Source organism: Camelus dromedarius, chromosome 31, assembly GCF_036321535.1.
Source record: "Camelus dromedarius isolate mCamDro1 chromosome 31, mCamDro1.pat, whole genome shotgun sequence".
Classification (NCBI taxonomy): domain Eukaryota; kingdom Metazoa; phylum Chordata; class Mammalia; order Artiodactyla; family Camelidae; genus Camelus; species Camelus dromedarius.
This window is the reverse complement of record NC_087466.1, coordinates 16,240,910-16,262,637: the sequence shown is the minus strand read 5'-3', so window position 1 is coordinate 16,262,637 and position 21,728 is coordinate 16,240,910. Positions and strand designations below refer to the sequence as shown.

At 45.1% G+C, this 21,728-nt stretch overlaps 1 protein-coding gene across 5 annotated transcripts; it reads left to right on the top strand.

Annotated features, from left to right (window-relative positions):
* Positions 1-4,642: 4,642 nt before the first annotated feature.
* OASL (2'-5'-oligoadenylate synthetase like) lies at positions 4,643-21,628 on the top strand. 5 transcript variants are annotated; one of them, XM_064481207.1, is made up of 6 exons: positions 4,649-5,097; positions 9,681-9,738; positions 10,724-10,899; positions 16,459-16,700; positions 18,865-19,009; positions 20,611-21,628. In XM_064481207.1, the coding sequence occupies exons 1-6, from the start codon at positions 4,900-4,902 to the stop codon at positions 21,109-21,111; spliced, it is 1,320 nt and encodes a 439-aa protein (XP_064337277.1). In that variant the 5' UTR covers positions 4,649-4,899; the 3' UTR covers positions 21,112-21,628. The 5 variants fall into 5 exon arrangements, with proteins under 5 accessions (XP_031298628.1, XP_064337278.1, XP_064337277.1 ...); XM_010995246.3 differs by having other exon boundaries at positions 9,603-9,738; XM_010995245.3 differs by having other exon boundaries at positions 4,650-5,097; positions 9,453-9,738.
* The last annotated feature ends 100 nt before the right edge of the window (positions 21,629-21,728 follow it).

Below are 21,728 nucleotides of genomic sequence, written 5' to 3'. Positions count from 1 at the left end.
TTAGAATGTGGGACAGGAGGGAAAGAGGGAAATCAAAGCTGTCTCTCAGTTCTCGTAGCGGGTTACTGATAAGCACGCAGTTGAAGGGACCCTGCTGAGATACTAGAAATGGTTTCTTATCTTGATCTGAGTGGTGGTTACAGGGGCATATGCAAATGCATAAACTCTACCCAGCCATACATCCAGGTGTCTTAGATCGGGTTCCCAGAGAAACAGATTCTGAGATGGACATGTATGTACAGTAAGTTTACTAGAGGGTAATTCTCAGGAGCAACACCTGGAAAAGATGTGAAAGAAACGGGACTGAGCAGAAAGAAAAGCTGAAGTGTGTTACAGTCACAGCAAAGACTTCAGCCAACCCACAGGAGCACTGGAGCTGTGTGATGGCCGTTCTGAGTTGTCCTCAGCTGAAGCAAGGGACCAGGCCTCTAAGCCCCTAATGCCAGTCAGTCATTACATGCAAGCAGCCCCAGGAAAAAGGGTATCACCATGGACAAAGCAGCCTCCCTTTAACTGAGGGTGATGCTCAAGCAGGGACCCAAGTGAGCGTTGTCAGCAGCAACACTCCCACCAGCCGAAGAGGTGAATGTCTCAGTCCTGAAACGGGGATCTGGGTGGCGCATAACAGTATCCACTACACTTCAAGTCTGTGCACTTCATTGTGTGTAAGTTACATCCGCTGGAATAATCAAGGAAATAGAAGGACACTCAGATTTCTAGCCACATCTGGTGGATGGTGTACCCTGTAATTTTTGCTATTCATACTCATATCATTAGCAATTCTGATTTGAGGTTCGTCTCCCCTACTGTAATAACAGCTCACATTTATCGAGCACTCACTATGTACTGGGCATTAGCTGAGTACTTTTCCGCCATCATTTCATTGAAGCATCATTATAGCCCTAGGATGTAGGCATTCTTATTATCGCCACTTTTTATAGCTGGAAGGAGCTGTTATTGGCTCCTTCCCCTGCCCTCTCCAAGCTCACCTTTCATATCCCAGGGTAGAGGAAGAGGGATTTCTCTAGAGCTGTATCCTCTCTGGTCTGGGGCCAAAATGGCAAAAACAGAGAATGGATGTTGTAGTAGCAACTGCTCTCCTCCCTCCCCACATTCTTTTCTCCTTTTCTTCCACAGCAGCAGAGTTTTTAGGTAGGCACGTCGCCAGAGTCTGAAGACTACATTTCCCAATCTCCCCTGTGGCCATGTGATTAAGTTATGAGCAATGGCATTGATTTGTATTTCATGCATGAATTTACATGTTCAACCTCGACAACCTTGATTTGTCTGTTGGGTCCAGAGTCCCCATGAGCTATTTTCCTCCTGCTTTATATCTGGCAAAGAGGATGGAAAAAATGTTGTGATATTAGGCATTTGGCAGCATTTGGGTGAAAGTTCCTGTCCCCTGAGTAAGTTTTAAGACTGGGTATGGCTTTCCTTCATGGAGAAGGCTCCTAAGAGCCACAAGTCCAACAGAGCTACATCTTGCCTGAATACAAGATGAATGATGAAGATGAGCAGGGAACGGGCTCCCTAGTTTTTTTACCTTTCAATGGGGGAGTGTTCAGAGCTCTGCGGACCTCTGGGTGCCTGGAAGGAAATGGGCTGATATGAGGTAACATGGGTTCAACATTGCTGAGGGAGATCAGGAGGCAACCCATGAATTTGACCCAGTTCCAAGAAGAGAATCAGAGAAGGAAACCCTAGTGTTTCAAGGAGGAAGGACCTTGAACTACCCACCCTTCCATTTCCTCTCCACCATGGATTTACTTCCTTTTCTAACCAGCCTAGACCCCATGATCAAGCCTACAAGTCACTCATTAGTTGATGTCTTCATCTTTCCTGCCCGTTTGTCCGTGTAGTCCATTCAGTTTTGGATCAGCAAAGACCCCTTTTGTTGCAAGTGGTAGAGACCCAATTCAAATTAGTCTAAGCAAAAATAAGTAGACTGTAATGGCCCATAAGAGTCTAGGGGTAGCTAATGTCAGGCACAGGTGATTCTCAGAATCCAGATGATGCCAAAAGTTGTGTCAGTTAGTTTATGCCACCTAACAAACCATCCCCCAAAACCCATTAATTTGCTTGTGGTTCTGTGGATCAGCCGAGCAGTTTTTCTGCTCTGAGCTGGCTCCCCCGAAGCTGAAGGTCTACAACATCCTCACTAACATGTCTGGCAATTGGCTCAATATCAACTGGAAAAAAAGGAATGCCTTAACTACGTGTTCTTCATTATCCAACAGGCTAGTGTGAGCTGGTTCAATGGTTACTGGGTTGTATAAGTAGCAAGAGACAGGGCAAGCCCCAACATAAGCCTCTTCTTGCATCATGTTTGCTGATGTCTCACTGGTCAAAACAAGTCACGTTCCCAAGCCCTGCCTCAAGGGATGGAGAAATAGGCTCTACCTCGTGAAGAAAGGAACTGCAAAGTCAGCATTGCAGAGGGGTGCATACAGGGATGGGGAAAATTTGAGAAGCTTGTTTAAAATTTCTTGGATAATCTCTCTCCACTTAGCATAGAAAATGACCCTGCTCTCTACGGGGCATTCTCCGCTGCTCCAGAGGAGCCTCTGTGGGCATCCACTCAGCCATCAGGATGCACAGCAGACATGGAAGTTCCAGGGAGTTAACACCCCAGGGGGCAAGCCTTGACCAATGGAAAGACAGGGAACCAGTGAGTGCATACTCCCCTTTTCCACTGCTCTTCCACCTCTCTGGTGTGTAATTTTGAGGCACATTCTGCATGGCTCCTCAGAGGGTCCCCAGTGGGATCAAACCTCAGCTGCCCACAGTAGTAATCAATTTCATAATATTTCTTGGATTGGTTTTTCCTTCCTCCTCAATTCCCCAGCCCTGTCCCATAGGATCATTTCCCAAAACAAGTCTCATATAAATCCTTGTCTCAGACTCTGCATTTGGAAGAACCCACACCCAGATAACACTCATCTTTATTTCCCTCCTTGCCAAAACCTAGTCCACACCCTCCCTACCCGCCACTAGCTCTTCCGCCACCTCCGTAGAAATGTACTCAGCTGGGTGGCATTTTGACAAACCATAAAGCCAACACACAACCGACTCCATGATCCCTTTTTAAATCTTGAAAGCTGCTGAATTCCCAGAGATTTCATGAAGATGAATCCAAATTAATATGTGAGGTCTCTTGAACAACGTGGTGGTTACCAGTGGGGAGAGGAAGGCCGAGGGGCAAGATAGGCATAAGGGATTAAGAGGTACTGTGTATAAAATAAATAAGCTACAAAGATGTATTGTACAGCACAGGGATTACAGCCAATATATTTTAATAACTTTAAATCGAGTATAACCTATAAAAATATTGAATCACTATGTTGGACACCTGAAACCAATATAATATTGTAAATCAATTATGCTTAAAAAAATTTAACCAATATGTAAGGTCTGAATGTTTATTGTTGGAATAACTTTTAATATTGCCTTGAATTTCATTATTTGTCATTATAAACATATGGCAAATGTTTAGAGTCTCACTTTATTGTTGACCTACATTTGTGAAATTGCCACTACTCTTGAAACTCTTATAATATGGGACTATTTAAGGACCAAACACAGGAAATAGGGGGACTTACAGAATTTGTCATTAAAAAGATGATTCTTTCCATCTGGGGTTAGCCAGTTTGAAAACTGAAATTGAAACATGTCATGATTGAGGTTTGTTTTTTTTCAAAATAGTGTTTAAAACAGTAAACCTATCTCTTCCTCTAGCTCACGCCCTGTCTTTGTCCTCCCTTTCATGAAACTTCTTGAAAGGATTCTCTACATTCCTGCTGCTAGAGGAAGTGGTGAGAATGAATGAGTGAATAGCACCCCCAGATTCAGGAGTGAATGGCCAGTCCAGGTAGATCTCTCACCTCCCCACTCCTTCCCCTCCCCCAAGACAGATCTGACAGCTGAGTCCTGGGCCACACCCTTCTCAGCCTTATCCTCTGCTGTGCCCTCTGCCTCCTGGCTGCATTCCCAGTCTTTTAAGACTCATCTTAAGCAGGTGTCCACTAACACCACAGGTGACCCAAAGGAAACTCTTCTGCCTGAATTTCCATCAGGTCTCTGTGCCTTTTTTTCTACCTAGCACTGGTGACACTGGATTCTCAGAGTCTCTTGGCTGCTCTGGGAGCCCTTTGGGATAGGAACCACGTCTTCTTTTGTCTTCTTAGCATCATGTCTGGCACCCAGGAGGCACTCAATAGATGTTTATTGACTGAATAATAATACTTGCACTTACTTAATACTTTCTCTGCTAACTGTTCTCATGCATAATCTGCACAACATCCTTGGGATAAGGATTATTATTATTAAGCCTATTTTAAGGATTAATTATGTAAGGATCAAAGAATTTAAGAGTCTGGTAAAAGGCAGACTGGAATTCAGAGTTCGTTTTGTGTGACCCTAGAATTCCCACTGTTCAGCCCAGCCTTGAGCAAGTCCTTCCTCTTTGGGACCTGTATCGTATGACAAGGTGGGGCGATTGGATTGTGGATACCATCCAGCTCCCATCTGCTAGGGAAGTTGCCTCTTCCGGGGCCAAACTCAAGCCAGTTTCAGTTTCCAAATCATAAAAAGGAAACTAAAACTTTAGAAATGAAACCTTCAGTGGAAAGGCTGAGCGAAAGCCACTCCTGTTAAGGTGGCTCCAGACCTTCCAGGCTAAACTCAGTGTCCTTCAGTGCCCCTGCTGCAGTGGACGGTCTCCAAAAAGAGGCGCCCCAGGTCAGCCAGACGCCCTGGTGTCCTCTGCACTCTGGTCCTTTATTCCACAGGGTGCCGGAGGTCAGCTGAAGAGGAGCCCCCTTAAAGAAGAGGGTGTGTGCCACGAGCTGCGTAGGTGTGTGGCTATATATCTCCAACACTGGTACCCTCAGGACAGAGATGGCACTGCCACAGGAGCTGTTTGACACCCCTGCTTACAGGCTGACTACCTTCGTGCAGCAGTGCCTGCACCCCAGTCGGGAGTGGAAAGAGGAGGTGCTGGAGGTTGTGAGGACTGTGGAGTACTCCCTGAGAAAGAAGTGCTTCCAGAGGAAGAGCAGACTGGACAAGGAGGTGTGGGTGCAGAAGGTGATCAAGGTGAGACTGCTGCCCTCCATCCCTGGGCCACACAGAACCGAGCATGAGGGTCCACGTCCCTGAGGATGCTGGCAGACCTCTTGCCTCATTATCCCTAGCCCATGCCACTGACATCTCAAGACCTTCCACCTAGCTGCCGGCACCCCAATGCACTGCTGCCTTGAGCAGAATGAGTCCAGTAAGGAAGCCAATGATAATAGTTCACTTTTTTGGATGCACTAGCTTAGCCCCTTAACATGTATTATCTCTAATTTGCGTACCCTGTGGGGTATGTGTTACTCTTTCCCCATTTTACAGATGAGCAAAATGGAAACTCAGTGAAGACAAGGTTTGTAACAACCAAATGCAATGCAAGGTCTCTGATTGGATCTTAGTGTGAATGGACCATCTGTGAAATATAATTTGAGGACAGCTGGGAAATTTCAATATGGCCTGAATATTAGATAACATATATAAGGGAATTTTTTTTTAAGGTGTAGTAGTTTTGTGGTTATGGGAGGAAATGTTCTCTTTGTTGGACCCAAATGCTAAAGTATTTAAGGACTAAGTTCCTTAGTGTCTGTATTTACTTTAAAGTGGCTTCGTTGAAACAAGTGTAGCAAAAAATTTAGACTTGTTGAATCTGACTGTTTGGAGGTATAAGGGTTCATTGTATTCGCTTTCTATTTTTCTATGTTTAAAATTTTTGATAATGAAAAGTTTTTCTTTACTGAAAGCTCAGAGAGGTAAGTTAACTTGCCCAAGGTCACACAGTTAGTGGTGAAGCTGGGATTTGAACCAAGATCTATCTTACTCCACTCCAGGCTGCCTCCATGGAGATTTTTTTCCCCCAAGCCCTTCCTCCAGCTGCGTCATGTCACCTCCCCTAGCTAGGATCATAATTCAAGAGGGTCAAACAATTAGAAAGGTGAGATGAGAAAAACAACTTTTAAGGAAAATAATTTTGCTTTCCTAGCATTTTACAGTATGATGACCCAACTCATACCCAGAATCTGGACACTTAGATAAGGGCTTGAGTTTAGGATACCCCCGCAAGTTCCTGCTTTGACTTTCCTGGGGCACCTTTTAAAATAACCACTTAAAAGAGTTAAGCTTGTGAAAAGCTGGTAACCTCCAGCCCAACCACCTTATAAGTAACAGGTGCTTCTACCCTGCTCTGTGGCTCATTTCTGGCTGGGACAGAGGACTGCTCTTTCCCTGGCTCACTTGCGTCCCCTGACTTTTGGGATCTGTAAGTAATCAATCTTACGACTGCTTCCCTTGTATGGGTGTATTGAAACTGTGCCTTCCATCCAAACAACTGGGTAGGTTTCATTTCCCCACAGAGGGAGTTTGGATGCTGAGGGAGCTACCTGCCCACACTGTGTGGGTGGCTTGTGCTCCCTCATTCATCAGGTCATAATCTACATATTCTTTTGGGTTTTTTCCCCCTTTTTTTGGGGGGGGGATGCAGTAATTAGGTTTCTTTACTGATTAATTGTTTCTCTATTTTAATGAAGGCACTGGGGGTTGACCCCAGGACCTTGTGCATGCTAAGCACACACTATACCCTCCCACCAACATATTCTTAATTCAGTCACCAGCTCCAGTTTCCCAACACAAAAGGCCCTGGTGACAGACTATCTTGGCCAATCCTGCATGTAAGCACTAAGGAGACAGAGGCACAGAGAGGGTGAGCGACTTCCCAAGTTCACACAGCGAGCTGGGGACAAAGGCAAGACTCGCATTAGGACTCCTGATTCCCAGCTCAATGCTCTAGTTCCGCCTTGAAGCTTCAGGGCCGAATCACTTCTTTACTCTTATCCTTAGCACCTGGATCCTGAAGCCATACAATTTAAGTGAGAAACCATACATTTTGACATCAGACGTGGGTTTGACTCTTGGCATCTTCTCTTACAGCTGTGTGACCTTAGATTTACCATCTTTTCTCTCAAACCCTTAGTCTTCTCATCTGTAATTGGGGTAACGCTGTCATCACCTTCATCATCTGTCTCTCATCAAGTAAATGGGGTGATGCAGGCTACATGATTAGTCAACGCTCAAAAACAAAAACATCGATATAAGCTCTTGTTCGAACTTTCTTCTGGGCCTGAGGCATCAGTGTGACTCATGTAGACCCTCCCAGACCACCCCCATGAAAACCCTGAGAATAATGGGGTTGGAGTGGGGGATGTCTGGGGATGAGAGGATACCTCAAACAATATGAGTTTTGAAGGCAGGAAGTGGTATTTACCCAGCCCTCAGATCCTGACTGCAGACCACAGCCATTTCTTCATCCTTGAAACCAATCGGTAATAGAGACACCCAAAAAGCAATGGTCAATGAGAAGTTAACATTTTATTTGGGCTCTAAACCCTCCCCCCACCCCCTGAAAATCTGGTGAGCTGTGCTGGTCCACATGAATGCGTGCTTGTCTTTAAATAGTTTAGATTCTAACTGAAGCAACTCATGAAGCCTATGCTAGAATGCCTTTCTCTCTCTGCCTGTATCTTAGTACAGGGAAAGGTGAGGAGGGCAGCCTAGGAACAGACTTCAAGGGGGATGTGCCCTTCATCCACACACAGGGTGCCATCCCCTGCCCTCTCACACAGGGTGGAAACCCTGAGTCTGGTTGCAGTTGGAGAAAGAAAATGGAAAACTAAGAGGGAAAAAAAAAAGATGGCAGACTCCTCCTCCACAGAAGCAGGGTCTGGCACGTAGGCTTGTGTCACAGGGAAGAAAGGGGTAGAGGAACCACACCGTGTGCTCTGACCCTCTATCTGACCGTGGCTATGAGTCCTGGCTATGAGTCCATGGCAAGATGGTTAACCCCCAACTTCCTCCCTTTTTCTTATCTGTACCAGAAGGATAATGATACTAGTTCCCTCACCTCAATCAGTGGGGATGAGGGTTAAAAGGTATCAGATGTATAAAGGGCTTTCAGTAGTGCCAGACAGTGAGGGCTCAGCTGCTGACAGCTGGGTTAGGATCAACTCCACCCACCAGCAGAGGAAGCCGACCTGAGGTCTGATGTATCCCTGGAAAATTTCACCTCCCGACTTGGAGTGAGAAAGAGGGAAGGACAGAGAGTTGGAGGGCTTTGTATATTAGAGGAAACAGGTTCAGAGAGCAAGTCTAGAATCTCAGAGCATGAAAAGGACCCCTTAAAAAATCATCCAGCTCAGGCTTCTTCTGTTCAGATGGGAAAGTCGAATCCCAGGCAGCAGAAGAGCTGATCTAAGTCAGCAAGATTAAGAGGAGGAAGAGAGATGTATTGCTGACTTTCTGAGGGCCGGGCACCACGATCTTATCTAATCCTCCCAATAACCTGGTGACTCACATTCCATCATGACTTTCACGTTACAGAAGGATCCCACAGCTGAGAAACAGGTGCCAGAGGCAAGGTCAAAATCGGGCTGCCCCATTCCCCAGCCCGTGGCTGTTATCCATCAGGCAATCCTGTGCCCCGCTATTTAATGCTCATAAAATTGCTCAGACCCCTCACTTCCCACACCCCAGGATCCTCAAACCACTCTGTGGAGTAGACAAGCCTGTTCGCTCAGAAAGGGATCACTCCTCAAATAAGGTGAAGTCTCAGAAGCAGAGCAGGGTAAGGAATAAGAAACCTGGCTGTGGTAAGTCAGAAACAGAAAGAAAAATACCATATGATATCATTTATATTTGGAATCTTAAAAAGAAAAAGAAAAAGATGAAGGTATTTAGAAAACAGAGACAGACTCAAAGACATAGGATCAAATTCTTGGTTCCCAGAGGGGAAAGGGAGTGGGAAGAGATAGACTGGGAGTTCAGGATTTGTAGATACTAACTACTATATATAAACATAGATGAACAACAAGGCCCTACTGTATAGCACAGGGAACTATATTCAATACCTTGTAATGGCCTATAATGAAAAAGAATATGAAAAGGAATATATATGTATAAATGAATCATTATGCTGTACACCAGAAATTAACACAACATTGTAAACTGACTGATTTCAATTCAATTTTCTTTTTTAAAAGCAGGGGAGGGGAGAGTATAGCTCAGTAGTAGATTGGTCCTAGGTTCAATCCCCAGTACCTCAATTTAAAAAAAATAAATAAACCTACTTACTGCCCCCCTCAAAAGAGGAGAATGTAGGCTGTGGAGTCAGCCTACTTGGGTTCAGACCACCCCCTGTGTGACCCTGGACAAGCTGCTTGTCCTCTAGAGATCTCTTGTTTTCTCCTCTTTGAAGGGGGATGTTAGCAGTAACCACCCATCCCTGAGGGCGGTGGTGGGCATTGAACAGGATAATTCATCCGGGTAGAGAGCCTCAGGGATTGCCTGGTCCAGGTAGAGGCCTTGGGGTGATGGGACTCTTTGTTGCGCAGGTGGGCTCCTTGGGGAATGGCACCATGCTCGGGAACACCACGGAGGTGGAGCTGGTGGTGTTCCTGAGCTGTTTCCGCAGCTTCCAGGAGGAGGCCAAGCACCACCAGCGCATTCTGAACCTGATTTATGAAAAGCTGCTGTATTGCCAGGACCTGCTGGCCCTCCAGCTCCAGGACCTCAGGCTGGTCCAGGGAGCCCCCTGTGAAGTTGTCTCTTTCACCGTGCAGACCAGGGAGACTGGAGAGCCCATCACCGTCACCCTTGTGCCTGCCTTCGGGGCCCTGGGTAAGCGGAGGGGAACCCACCCGACTCACATTCCCGCCCTCCCTGCAGGACCCTCAGCTCCCTCAGCCCCCGGTCATGGCCGAGTGCAGACACCCGCATTCACGCGTTCAGCCCATGTCCTGCGCTGGGCGCTGTGCCCCCCGCGGTGCCTGGGACTGACCAACTGTGGCTGTCCCGTGGCTCAACTTGGGAAACAGAGGTATCAAAGAATCATGCACATAAATATATGCTTGGAGAGGAGGTGAGACCCAGGGAGGGAAAGGAGTAAGCGCAGCCCCGGCTGCTCCCAGAGCCGTTCCCGGGCAAGGGGGCGGGGCACCGTGCGGGCTCTCCCGCAAGCCGACCCTGAGACCCGGGTCTGAGGATAAGCAGGCCCAGCCAACGCTGTCAGCGGAGTCAGGCAGTGAGACGGAAGGGAAGGAACATTGCAAGGTGCACACCGAAAAAGTCAGCGTGGTCAGCCCCTGGGCTTGTGACCCTGGGGAACTGCGGTAAAAGTACGGAGCACCGCTCAACCGACCGTGTCCCACGTGGGATGTCGGAATGTCCCGCCCACCAGCTTCGCGACAGCCGTTGGCTGAGGGAGCGGGAGCCGTTAGCGGTAGTGACACCTGCCCACCTTTGAGCACATGGGCTATCTCCCAGCCCAGCTCTCTTATCCGGAACTGGTTCTCCCCTGTGATGATGGAGGTTCCAAATCACTGAGAGAGCGAGATCCAAAACAAACATTAAGGGAAACTGAGGGTGTTGGGCACAGCAAGAAAAGAGGACAGTCCTTGAGTGGCCTGCCGAATAGAAAACCCACTTTTGATTCTCCCCAGAATGACAATCGAGAAGGGAAACCTTTAGTGTCTTAGGCTATGTGGTCCCAGGCTCCCCTGAAGAGAGACTCCAGTGAATTAGCAGGCTCTCCCCCACCGGCTAACTCATCAACCTGGGGCTTCCTAAGCGCTTACTCTCTCCCTTTTGCCTCCTCTCTCCTCAGAGCTTTATCTTCACAAACCTCAGCCCCCGCCAGAGGTCTATGTGAGTCTGATTAAGGCCTGCAATGTCCCTGGAAATTTCTCGCCATCCTTCAGTGAGCTGCAGAAAAACTTCATCAAACACCGGCCAGCGAAGCTAAAGAGCCTCCTGCGGCTGGTAAAACACTGGTACCTGGAGGTGAGGCGGCTACTAGGATGAGGGCAGGAGGGGAAGATGGAGGAGGGAGGGTAAGAAAAGGCAGGAGTGAGGTCTGCCATCTCAGCAAACAGCACCCAGGGGCGATGGAGGTGGGGTGGGAGAGAATGCTAGTCGTTTGAAATGTTCAGTGAAATATGGGAAGAAGATGGAAATGAAGGAGGATAAGAAGAGGGAGAGGAGACAGAAACAGAGAAGGAAGGAGAAAAATAAGGAACGTACAGTATTTCAACAAACAGTCCTTGTAATGTTCCGGCTACAGTCCAGTGCTGGCTAACGTTAGCTTCTCTGGGTTATCTGGATGTTAATCTCAGCTGAGTCAGGACTAACAAGAGGAAAGATTCATTTAAGTCCATCCTGCACCTATTCCCCCTTCCAAATGATTGGAGTAGCATCCTGTCTCCTGACCCTTACTGAGTGAGCACATTCAGAGAGCAGCTTCTTTTTAGATTTTTACATTTGAGATCTGCATGGTGTCTGCCAAGTATATTTCAAAATACCCAGATGGACAGAGTCATCTGGACTTGTGAAAGGAAGACTCAGAAACAGACAAAAAAAAAAAAAAAAAGAAAAGAAAAGAAAAGAAAAGAAAAAGACGCTTTCTTATTTTAAAAAATGATGAGTTGGATTTTAGACTGGCTTGGTTAAAAAAGAAAAAAAAAGTATTTAAAGATAAAAATCAGAAAATTACCAAAGTTAGTTTACAGTTACTATGTCCATAGTAGAAAAACAGCAGTTTTCTCACATGATTATCACCTCAACCAAGGTTGTGATGTATCTTCAGAAATTAGCATCACCGAAGCCAAGAATGAAATTGGTTTCTTTGGTCAGGCACATAACAGCAAACAACCCTAGGTTCTGCTGGATTTGGAAAACTAGAACTCAACAAAATGATCGGGGTGCTTTGCTTGTTTGTGTGACTAAGGATACATATAATATGCACATTTATGCTAATGTCCACAGAACAACACACCAGTTTTACTTCTATAGCTCTTCCTTTGTTCAAGTCTTTGCTTCTAAGACAAGAATTTGACTACATATGGTTTTGTGAAACAGTTTTTTGATTCAGTATTATTAATTTGACATTTTCTTTTATGTGAGTTTTATTTAGCTAAGTGTTACAAGATGTGTTAATCAATACACAAGGACACAAAGAGTTTATATTATGCATGTTAAACAAAACTAGAGTCCTCTGATGTTAAAAAGGTTACTAGTTCATTTTTGGCTGCAGACTTCATAATGTCCTGGGAGTCGTCATTTACCTTCATGGTTCAAAAGTATTTTATGGTTCTTACCAATTCATCTGCTAGGGTCAGGGTCCAAGGAACATGTAAGTTAGCATCTCTGGGTTCTATCCGCCAAATCTTACCTGTAAGCGGGTATCACTGATTTCAGAAATGCCCAAGTTTATTCATGCTTGTGACCTACCAAAAAAAGTGTTCTTTTGACTGTCTGTAGTGCTGGGCTTTCAAAAGCTTTGCAACAGTAACAGTTTCCAAGAGAGACTTTATAAGCATCATTTCCACATCAGAAGAGTTGTCCTTGATTTTTTTGTTTTTTGGGTTTGGGTTTTGGTTTGTTTTTTATTTACCAACAAACTGATGTTTATTTTCTATCTTTTGAAGTAGTTAATTTAATGCCATTCTGGGAACAACATGAGACTTTGTTTTTTTTGTTAATTTGTTTTGTCATTTTAAGTGTACAATTTAGTGGCATTAATTGTATTCACAATGTTGTATAAATATCACCACTATCTATTTCCAGAATTTTTTTTTTTATCATCCCAAACAGAAACTCCTCTTTCTATCCTCCCCCTGGCCATGATGTCTGTTATATTTTCTGTCTCTATGAATTTGGCTACTCTAGGCACCTCTTATAGGTGGAGTCATGCACTATTTGTCCTTTGGTGTCTGATTCTTAATCGTGAGATTAGCAATACCTAATTGAGATTTCTGACATGGATACAAATTTACTTATAAATTTGATGTATTGATTTATCTAATCGTATCCTAGTAGGAAGGAGGACAAATTTTTCTGAACGTAGGTAAACACTACATAGTCCTGAAAAGGATCTTAATATAAAGACACTTTGTGAATATTCAACCATCATTCTAAATAGTTTTGTAAGCAAAACCAACTTAGATATGCTATTATTTTACAGAATAATTATATTTGTTTTCCTGAGGATTTGTTACTTCATGATCTATACTAGGAATTTGTATGGGGATTTTCAAATTCTGAGGTGTCAGGTAGAATGATCTATCATTTGAAGAATGTATCTTAGCTTGTACATGGATAGCTGTATATTGATGGTAGGAGATTCAGCAGAAACAAAGGTTTTTTTCCTCTTCTCCTATAGCCATTAAAAATAGAGCATTAACCTGGGTAATTCTCATTTTGTTAAGCAATCTGCTTTTATGAATTCATCTCCCTTTTTTAAAATTAATTTTATAGACTTGTTTTGGTTTTTTGGTTTTGTGTTTATGATTTTTCTTTGCAGGGAGAGGTAATTAGGTTTTTGTTTACTGATTTTAATGGAGGTACTGGGGATTGAACTCAGGTTTGAGCATGCTAGGCACACACTCTACCAATGAGCTATAGACTCTCCCCACCCCAAGTCACCTACTTCTGAACTAAAAGATTCTGGTAAATTCAAAAGTCCCCTTTGGCGACCATATGAATCCTTATCTACAAATTTATTACACTCCATTAATTTCCTATAGTGGAGTTGTGAGGAAGAGGTGTTTCTGCAGATATATTATATCATAATGAGACCACTCTTTTGTGAAAAGCTTTTTTCACTTATGTACACAAAGACAAAAGGAACTGACAGCTTTAGTTTTACTACTTTAATTATGGGTCCAAAATAAACACAGCATAATATCTAATAGTCCATCAGCTCCTAATTTTATAGGGTTGTTTTTCAGGAGTCGTGAACACACACACACAGACACACACACACACACCAATTTTTGAGTGATTTAAATTCGTAATGGCATGAAAGACAACAATAATGGAGCTCTCAGGAGATATCTGAATTCTCAAGACAAACAGACTGAAAGAGAGAGAGAGAAGCACAAAAATACAAATTCTCATCAACTGCCACCCAGCAGAGATTGATTAAAAAAAAAAAATACAAGTACAATCGAATGAATAAAGGCGTTAGATGTCTAATCACTCTACCCAGATCAAGAAACAGAGCACTGCGGTCATCTTCCCTCCCCTCCCCAGTGTCCCCCACTGCTATGCTGGAGTCAAAACTCTCTCCCTTCTGTGGATAACCCCCATCTTGATTCCCATGATAGTAACTGTCTTCCCAGCAGAGAGTCAATTCCTACCATCTGTCTCCCAGCAGAGGCCACCAGATGGTCAAACCATCAAACCAGACTCCCAGGTTGTAGTCACCAACAGGGACATAAGTGGCCCAACACAATTAAGTACAAGAACCAGAATCAGACTTGACCAAGAATCAGATTTCATCTAGAATCAGAAAGAAAACCAGAGCAGAGGTGGGGAGGGAGTAGACCAAGTCAGAAGAGTAAAAGCTGTGGTTGTCACCCTCCAAATTGAAAAGGTGCGGCATGTTTGAATCTAAACAGCCCATGGGGTGGGTGCATTTCTCAGGCAATGTGGTTTCCTCAGCTTTGGAAATAAGTCCTCTGAAACCATCTCAGTGGGACCTCCAACTGCAAAAAGAAACTAAGATAAAAATCATATATTAAATCAGAGAAGTTGCCAGGGAATCAGGCTGCAGAAGGAAAGTCTTGATTCAATTAAAAAAATTCAATAGGTGTTTAAGGAAAAAATGATCACCAAGATTATTAGGTTTAGAGCGTCTCTGTTGATGCTGGGGAAAATAGTGATTTTTCTCACATGCTTATATCTAGAAAGGTCATGACACACTGCAACTTCACAAGAGTCAGAGAAATCCAAAACACGAAGAAATCAGAGCATTACTAAACATCAGCACTGGAAGGGAACAGAAATCCTTTCTTCTTTTCTTCTTAATGGACCATTAAATAGTCTATTTAAGATCCTAGAAGGAATGAGTGGCTCATTTTTCCTAAGGCTTATATCTTATGATTATAGGCATTCTGCATTTTCTTTATCATCTAAGTTTTAAGAATCTCACTAGTAAAACCTCACCAGTATTTGAATTGTATTGTCATGAGTTTAAATTCTTTTAAAAAATTATTTTATTAGTGAAGATTTACAGCTTTGTTAGGTGTGAACTCACAAAATGTTACAAAAACAAATTAATTAATAAATACATTTGAATTTCATTTAAAAGATTTTTAAAGTCAAAGATAAAGTTGTTTTTGTTAGTGAGTCAATAACTTACAGGCAAGGCGTGAGGTTTCATTTATTTGGGGGGCTAGAACTAGACAAGATGACCCTGTTCTGTTTGTTTCAAGGTCAAAGTGGGGTTTTGTCCATTTGACTGTGGGGTATGATACAATACTTATTTGTAATGGCCAGTGGACAAGATGTCAGTTTTGCTTCCACAAACCAAATAGCTGGAAGTTTGACAGAAATTTTCACTTCCTAGCTCAATGTTAGAGTGGTTTCTAGGCAGGAAGTGACTGATATCAGTTAAGATGCTTTCTTCTGCAATTAACACACACCAAAAAAAAAAAGAAAAAAGAAAAAAGAAAAAAAACAGAAAAACCAACTCATACTGGCATAACAGAGAGAATTATCAGCTCATGTGTGAAAACCCACAACAGTGAAGAGGGGACTTCAGATGCTGTTTGGTGAAGACTCCAGCTCTGTTTATGGTACTTTCAGCTTCTCTCAATTCTTACATCACCTTGGTGCTCAGGCTGGTTTCCCTCATGGTGGCAAAATGGCCACATCTGTTCCTGCCCTCACATCCACATACAAGAGGGGACTTTTCTTCCTTCGACCACTGAACAAAAGAATTAAGCTTGACTCAAATTGAGCCAACTTAGATCACAAGGCTTCTCTTGAACCAATCACTTGGCAAGGGGAATAGGTTTATACTGATGATCCTGTCCAGTTAAGGCCAGCCCTGGAGATGAGGGGCAGGTCAATCCCATTCAAACAGCAAGACTACTATACAATGGAGAAGGAAGAAACACCTGTTAGAGAGGCAACCCTGATGCTCACCATAGATTCTCAGCTACTACCTAGTCCTGTAATCCCCCAACACACACACTATTTTTTGTTTTTTTGGCTAAGAAGACTTTTCCTTAAAGGAAACCTTTCAGAAGCCCAAATAAATTTAAATGGAGCTGCTTAGTCTGGGGTGCTGATGGCAGACCCCAACCTGCTCGCTCTTTGGGACACCTCTTCATCACTCCATTCCAGGAGTAACATCTGTCACAGTCTGAAACCAACTAGACTAACCCAGTCACTTAAATTCTAAAGTAGAGAAACCCATTTAGAGCCAGAGAGGGAAGGTCACTTGGCCAAGTAGGTAGCAGAGCTGGGACAAGAATTTGGATTTTCCAGTTTCTGGTCCAATGTCATCTTTACAAGGAATCTTGGGGTCTCTTCTCTTTCCATGTCTTTCAACAGTACGTGAAAGCTCTGTGCCCCAGGGCCAACCTGCCGCCTCTCTATGCCCTCGAGCTACTGACCATCTATGCCTGGGAAGTGGGTACTCAGGAAAATGAGAATTTCGATCTGGACAGAGGCCTGGTCACTGTGATGAGCCTGCTCACAAAGTATCAGTCCCTCTGTATCTTCTGGACCAAGTACTACACATTCCAGAACACGATCATCGAGGACTTTGTCAGAAAAGAGCTCAAAAATGAGAGGTACTAGATCACCACATGCCAACCACACCTCAAAGAGGAAAGAAAGAGAGTTGAAGGAAAGGTGGCATCAGGTTTTATGGGTGGGCTTTATTCAGTAGGAAAGCTGAAATCTCACCCCGACAAGGATGACAACTCAAGTTGGCTGCCTTTCAAAATTACCAGGGCCTTAGGGGCTATAAGCCTTTTCCTTGTTCCTGAAGCCACCACTCCACCCTGCTTTAGCCCTCTTGCCCTCAGATAATTTCAGTGCTTTTTAGTGACAGTGTGGGAAAGTGGGAAGAATCGTGGAGACTCAAGTGTAATCCCAGCTCTGCCATTTTCTCATCTCTGTGAGCCTCCATTCCTCACCTGCAAGACAGGAGTGACTGGCATCAGTTACTGTTGGGAGAGCTAGAGGAAATATATGTAAAGGGCCTACGGTATCCAGACTATGGGAGATGCCCGATAAATGTTCAATATTATAGCACATGCTGCCAGTGCCCACTCATACTCCCTGGGCCTTTACCATTTCAGGGAAGACTGGTTCAACCTCCCAACTGTCAGCACCTTCGTCCCTTTGTCTGTGGTTTTTCAAGTTCCCCCAGTGACTGGTGGAAGTTGGCATGTAAACACCCCAGCTCCCTCCCATCTCAGATGGAAAGACTCTCTGGGTCACATATTCTGTACTGGTTCCCAGAGTCCACCCAGTGGGACTAAACCCCAGTTGCTCACAGTGGTAATCACCTTGATACATGCCTTGTGTTGTCATCCTTCCCTTCCCTTCCCTGTCTCACTTTGCCAGTCCCTCACTGGTGCTTCCTGGCATCTCCTTCCAAATAAATGACCTGCACTCAAATTCTTATCCTGGGATCTGCTTCTGGGGGAACCTAGCTTGAGACAACTCTTTATATTAGAAGCAAGCAGTATCACAAGAGTGTTTACTGTTCCGTTATGTGACTGTTTTTTACAAGGAAGAAAAATCAGGTCTTCTTCTAAAAAGCCTTATTGTAGGGATGCTCAGAAAATTGACCTTGGAAAACCACTGGGACCTGAGCAAATGCATAGACTCCCTCTCTCTCTTTTTGCCACACGGTCCCTTTCCTCTCGCTGCCTCTGCCTCTCTCTCCACACCTGCCCTGCTCCCCTCTTACTCTTAGTTGATGAGGTTGACTCCCATCATCGCTGGTCCAAATTCCAGAGGGAACCAGTCTGTTCACTGGGCACTGGCCCTGCACATCAGGTCACCTGGTGGGTCACTTTGAGTCAGGTGACCCTACCCCATAGGACAGCCTGGCACTGCTCCCTGACTCCTTTAGGCAGGACCATTTCAGGAAGCCAGGAATGTTGGGAGTCGAGAGCATGGAGCCTAAAGTGTCCAGTTCACAGCAATAACCTTCTATCACATTCTGTCACATAGATAAGGTAGCAATGCGCACCTGAGTCAAAAGCTCCCAGAGTACAAGGGCCAGGTCTTGATCATGGGTTTGACATCCTACACATGTGGTCACCCTGAGCAGCCCAAGTAGGCTATTAGACCCCCTTCAAGCCAACATTCTTTAAAATATTTATTCATTTACCTGGAGGAGAAATGCTTAGAGGCAGCCCAACCTGTCGTCTGTTGAGGCAGGAGAGATGGGTACAAGTCCCATCTTCAGGTTGGGAGAACCTAAGGAGGTTTGTGCCTCAGTTTCCTCATCTGTAAAATGGGGGAAACCATCATCATCATCATCACCATAGCTCCTTCCTTACAGACTTGTTGTAGGAATTAGAATAGGTTCATTCAGAGTTTGGCCCAGTGCCTCAATAGCCCCCAGTAAATGGCACTGGTGGTGTTACTATCATCCAGAGCAGTTCAGCAGCCCTAGCCTCAGCTCACTTATGTAGCCTGCCCAGCAAAACAAAAGCTCTGAACTTAAGAGGCCCACCTGCCTGAGTAGGGTCTACAACTCAAAAATTCTTTGCAAACACCTACAGTACGCTCTCCAAGAGAAATTCTTGGAAATAGAATCCTCCCTGTTCTGTTACTCTCTGGTGATGTTTTGGGGGCCCTCCTGGACTGGCTGCTCTGGGTTCTGGACATAGCAGAAGCACAGAGGCTGGAGTAGATGATTGCCAAGGAGGCTTCTTCCTGGCTTACAGGCCCCCAAACTAGAGCGAGCCTGCACACCCTCTCTCTGCATTGCAGGCCCATCATCCTGGATCCGGCTGACCCCACCCACAATGTGGCGAGAGGCTACAAATGGGAAACAGTCTCTCAGAGGGCCAGACAGTGCCTGAAACAAAACTGTTGCTATAACAACAAGCACCAAGTCTGCAGCTGGAACGTGAAGGTAATGGCTCTTCTCTGGGCTGCCAGGGGCTTGAAGCTCAGAATGAGAACACCACATAGTATTTACTTATTTACTTTGGTGTCAGTGGAGCCAATAGGGCGTGAGTGTCAGTTTGAGGCCTGGCTGCACCACCCACCAGCTCTGTGAACTTGGGGAAATTATTCAACTCTCTGAGCCTCAGATTCCTTATCTTCAAATTCTTGTTTCCCTGTTCTTTCTTCTTTCTGTAACCTTCCAAAGAATCACTGGGATTCTTTGCTGTCAATCATTCTTTGCATAAGTTGAGCCCACACAAGTCAATTCAATCAGCTGTTCCGTGCCAGCACTGGGCTGATGGGAGGTGGCCAACGGGGCAACACTGGTACAGAAATAAGGCCTGGCCCCTGCTTGAAGAAACTCACCAGATTTTGTCAGGAAACAAGTCCGTGACACAAACTTGCACAAAACTGCTAATCAGAATCACCAGAGAAGACACTCAGAAAAGAAAAAATGCCATTATAATATTATAATGTGATGCCAAACCTATGGTATAGGTAAAGATCGTAATAATGTATTTTCATCACATTGTGCTTTTACAATTTGCAGAGCACTTGTCCAGCAACAGTTCTGCAAAATAGAAAGATCAAGTACTATTATTATCATTATCTTTAACATTATTATCCCCACTTTACAGATGAAGAAACTGAGGCTCAGAGAAATTAAGGTGATTAACCAAGGTCACACTGCTAAGAAGCAGCAGAGCCAGGATTCACATCCAGATCTTTGTGGGGCTGTGGAATCAGAAAACAAATGTCACCAGAAGTCACCAAGGAAGATTCCTTGAAGTGAGGGCTTGAGGTGGGCCCCAAAAGCCAGGGAGGGATGTAGACTCAGAATGAAGGGTACTCCATCCAGGTAGAGGGTCAGGGCAAAGGACTGGAGGAGTGTGCAAAAGACTAAGCTACTTGGAGCAGAAGGCATAAGCAGACTCAGAGGATCAGGCACAGACATTACAAACTGGGGCCGTACCAGCCAGAGGAGGCCCACAGATGGGCTAAAAAGTATATCCCTCTGGATTTTTCCTGAATATAAAAACCCTCATGCATAGATTTTCATCTTGAAAAATCAGAAGAGTTGGCAATGCTAGGCCTCTTCCTTCTTGAAAGAAAAAAGGATCAGCTTGAACGGATTAGCTAGGGGTCTGCCTACCATCCCCCTCCCCCAGCACCTTCCAGATGGTGTTCTCCAGCCACCTGGGGCTCTTGGGCCCTTGAGTGTGGCCTCAGGTGGTGATAAACAGACTTTGGAGTCTGACTGACCTCAGTTCAAATACCTGCTCTGCTCCTTGCTCCTTTTGTAATGGTCAGTAAATAACTTAACCCTGCTCAACCACGGTTTCTTCATCTGTAAAATGGGCTAATAATAGAACCAACCTCACAGGGCCACCGCGAGAACAAAATGTGTTAAGAAGACTATGAATGGTGCCCAGCCCAGAGCCTGGAAAGGGGTTGGCACCCTCTAAATATGTGCTGCTGTTGTTGCAAAGATGAGGACAGGTGAAGGGAACTTTTGCACTCAGACAGGGATGCGGACTTAACCCATCTCTCTCCTCTCCCTTCCAGAGCGCACGAGACATCCAAGTGACAGTGGAGCAGTGTGGTTACCCTGATTTAACTCTCACGGTGAACCCTTACAAGCTCATAAAGGAGATTAAAGAGGAGATCCAGGAGACACTGGGCTCCTCGGCTGTACTGCGTCTGTCCTTCCAGGAGCCCAGCGGGGAGCGGCAGCTTCTCAGGAGCCGCGACTACTTGGCCAGTTATGGGATCTTCTCCAACACCCGCATCTGTCTGCTGGAGACCGTTCCTCCTGAGATCCAGCTCTTTGTGAAGAATCCCAGTGGTTGGAGCCACTCCTATGCTGTTGACCCCAACAGCCTCATCCTGGATCTGAAGCAGCAGATTGAAGAGAAGGAGGAGCTGTTCAGAGAGGAGCAACAGCTGGAGTTCCAAGGCCAAGTCCTGCAAGATTGGTGGAGGTTGGGGATCTGTGGGTTCCAAGACAGTGACACCCTTATCCTCTCCAAGAAGAAAGCTGGGGAGGCTCAATTTCTACCCAGATAGTGTCCTCTAGGAGACGTCTCTGTGCATTTCTGCCATTTGATCCAGGTCCCACCAGCTTCCCCTTACCTCGCCAGTGAACAAATGAGGAGGCATATGAGAGACTAGATGCACAAACTGACAATGGCAAGACTGCACTTGACAATAGAATTCTGACCCACCACCTCAGCAGCCACCAGCCCGGAAGCCAAACCACAACCTCTGCATCAGTCAACCCCAAACCATCAGGATTTGGTCAATAACTGCCAGCTTCCCTATTTCCCCCCTTCCAACTTAGGACCAACCAGAGAAAGCCAAACAAGCTCCCTAACCAATCACATAGGATGCCCTGCTTCTAGTTAGCCCGCCTCCAGCTTCCCCATGGAAACAACCACAATTAGGATATACCTGAAGCCTTCCCTTTTCCCCAGTATGAAGCTTCCCCATTGCCCTGACTGTGTTGGAGTCTTTGCCAAACACAAGTGATGGTGGCTGACTCCCTTGCTACTGCAACTTGGAAATAAATAACCTTTGTTCATTCTCTTCTGGGTGGTCTTCATTTCTTTCCATAGGTGCTAAGGCTGTCCTCGGGGGTTAATGTTTAGTCACTTGAGCCTCTCAACTCTGGAAGGTGAAGACCG

Coding starts and splice junctions, on each gene's coding strand:
- OASL (XM_010995245.3), top strand. CDS start 4,900: ATGGCACTGCCACAGGAGCTGTTTGACACCCCTGCTTACAGGCTGACT. Junction 9,739..10,723: donor GCCTGCCTTCGGGGCCCTGG/GTAAGCGGAGGG, acceptor CTCTCTCCTCAG/AGCTTTATCTTCACAAACCT. Junction 16,701..18,864: donor AAAGAGCTCAAAAATGAGAG/GTACTAGATCAC, acceptor TCTGCATTGCAG/GCCCATCATCCTGGATCCGG.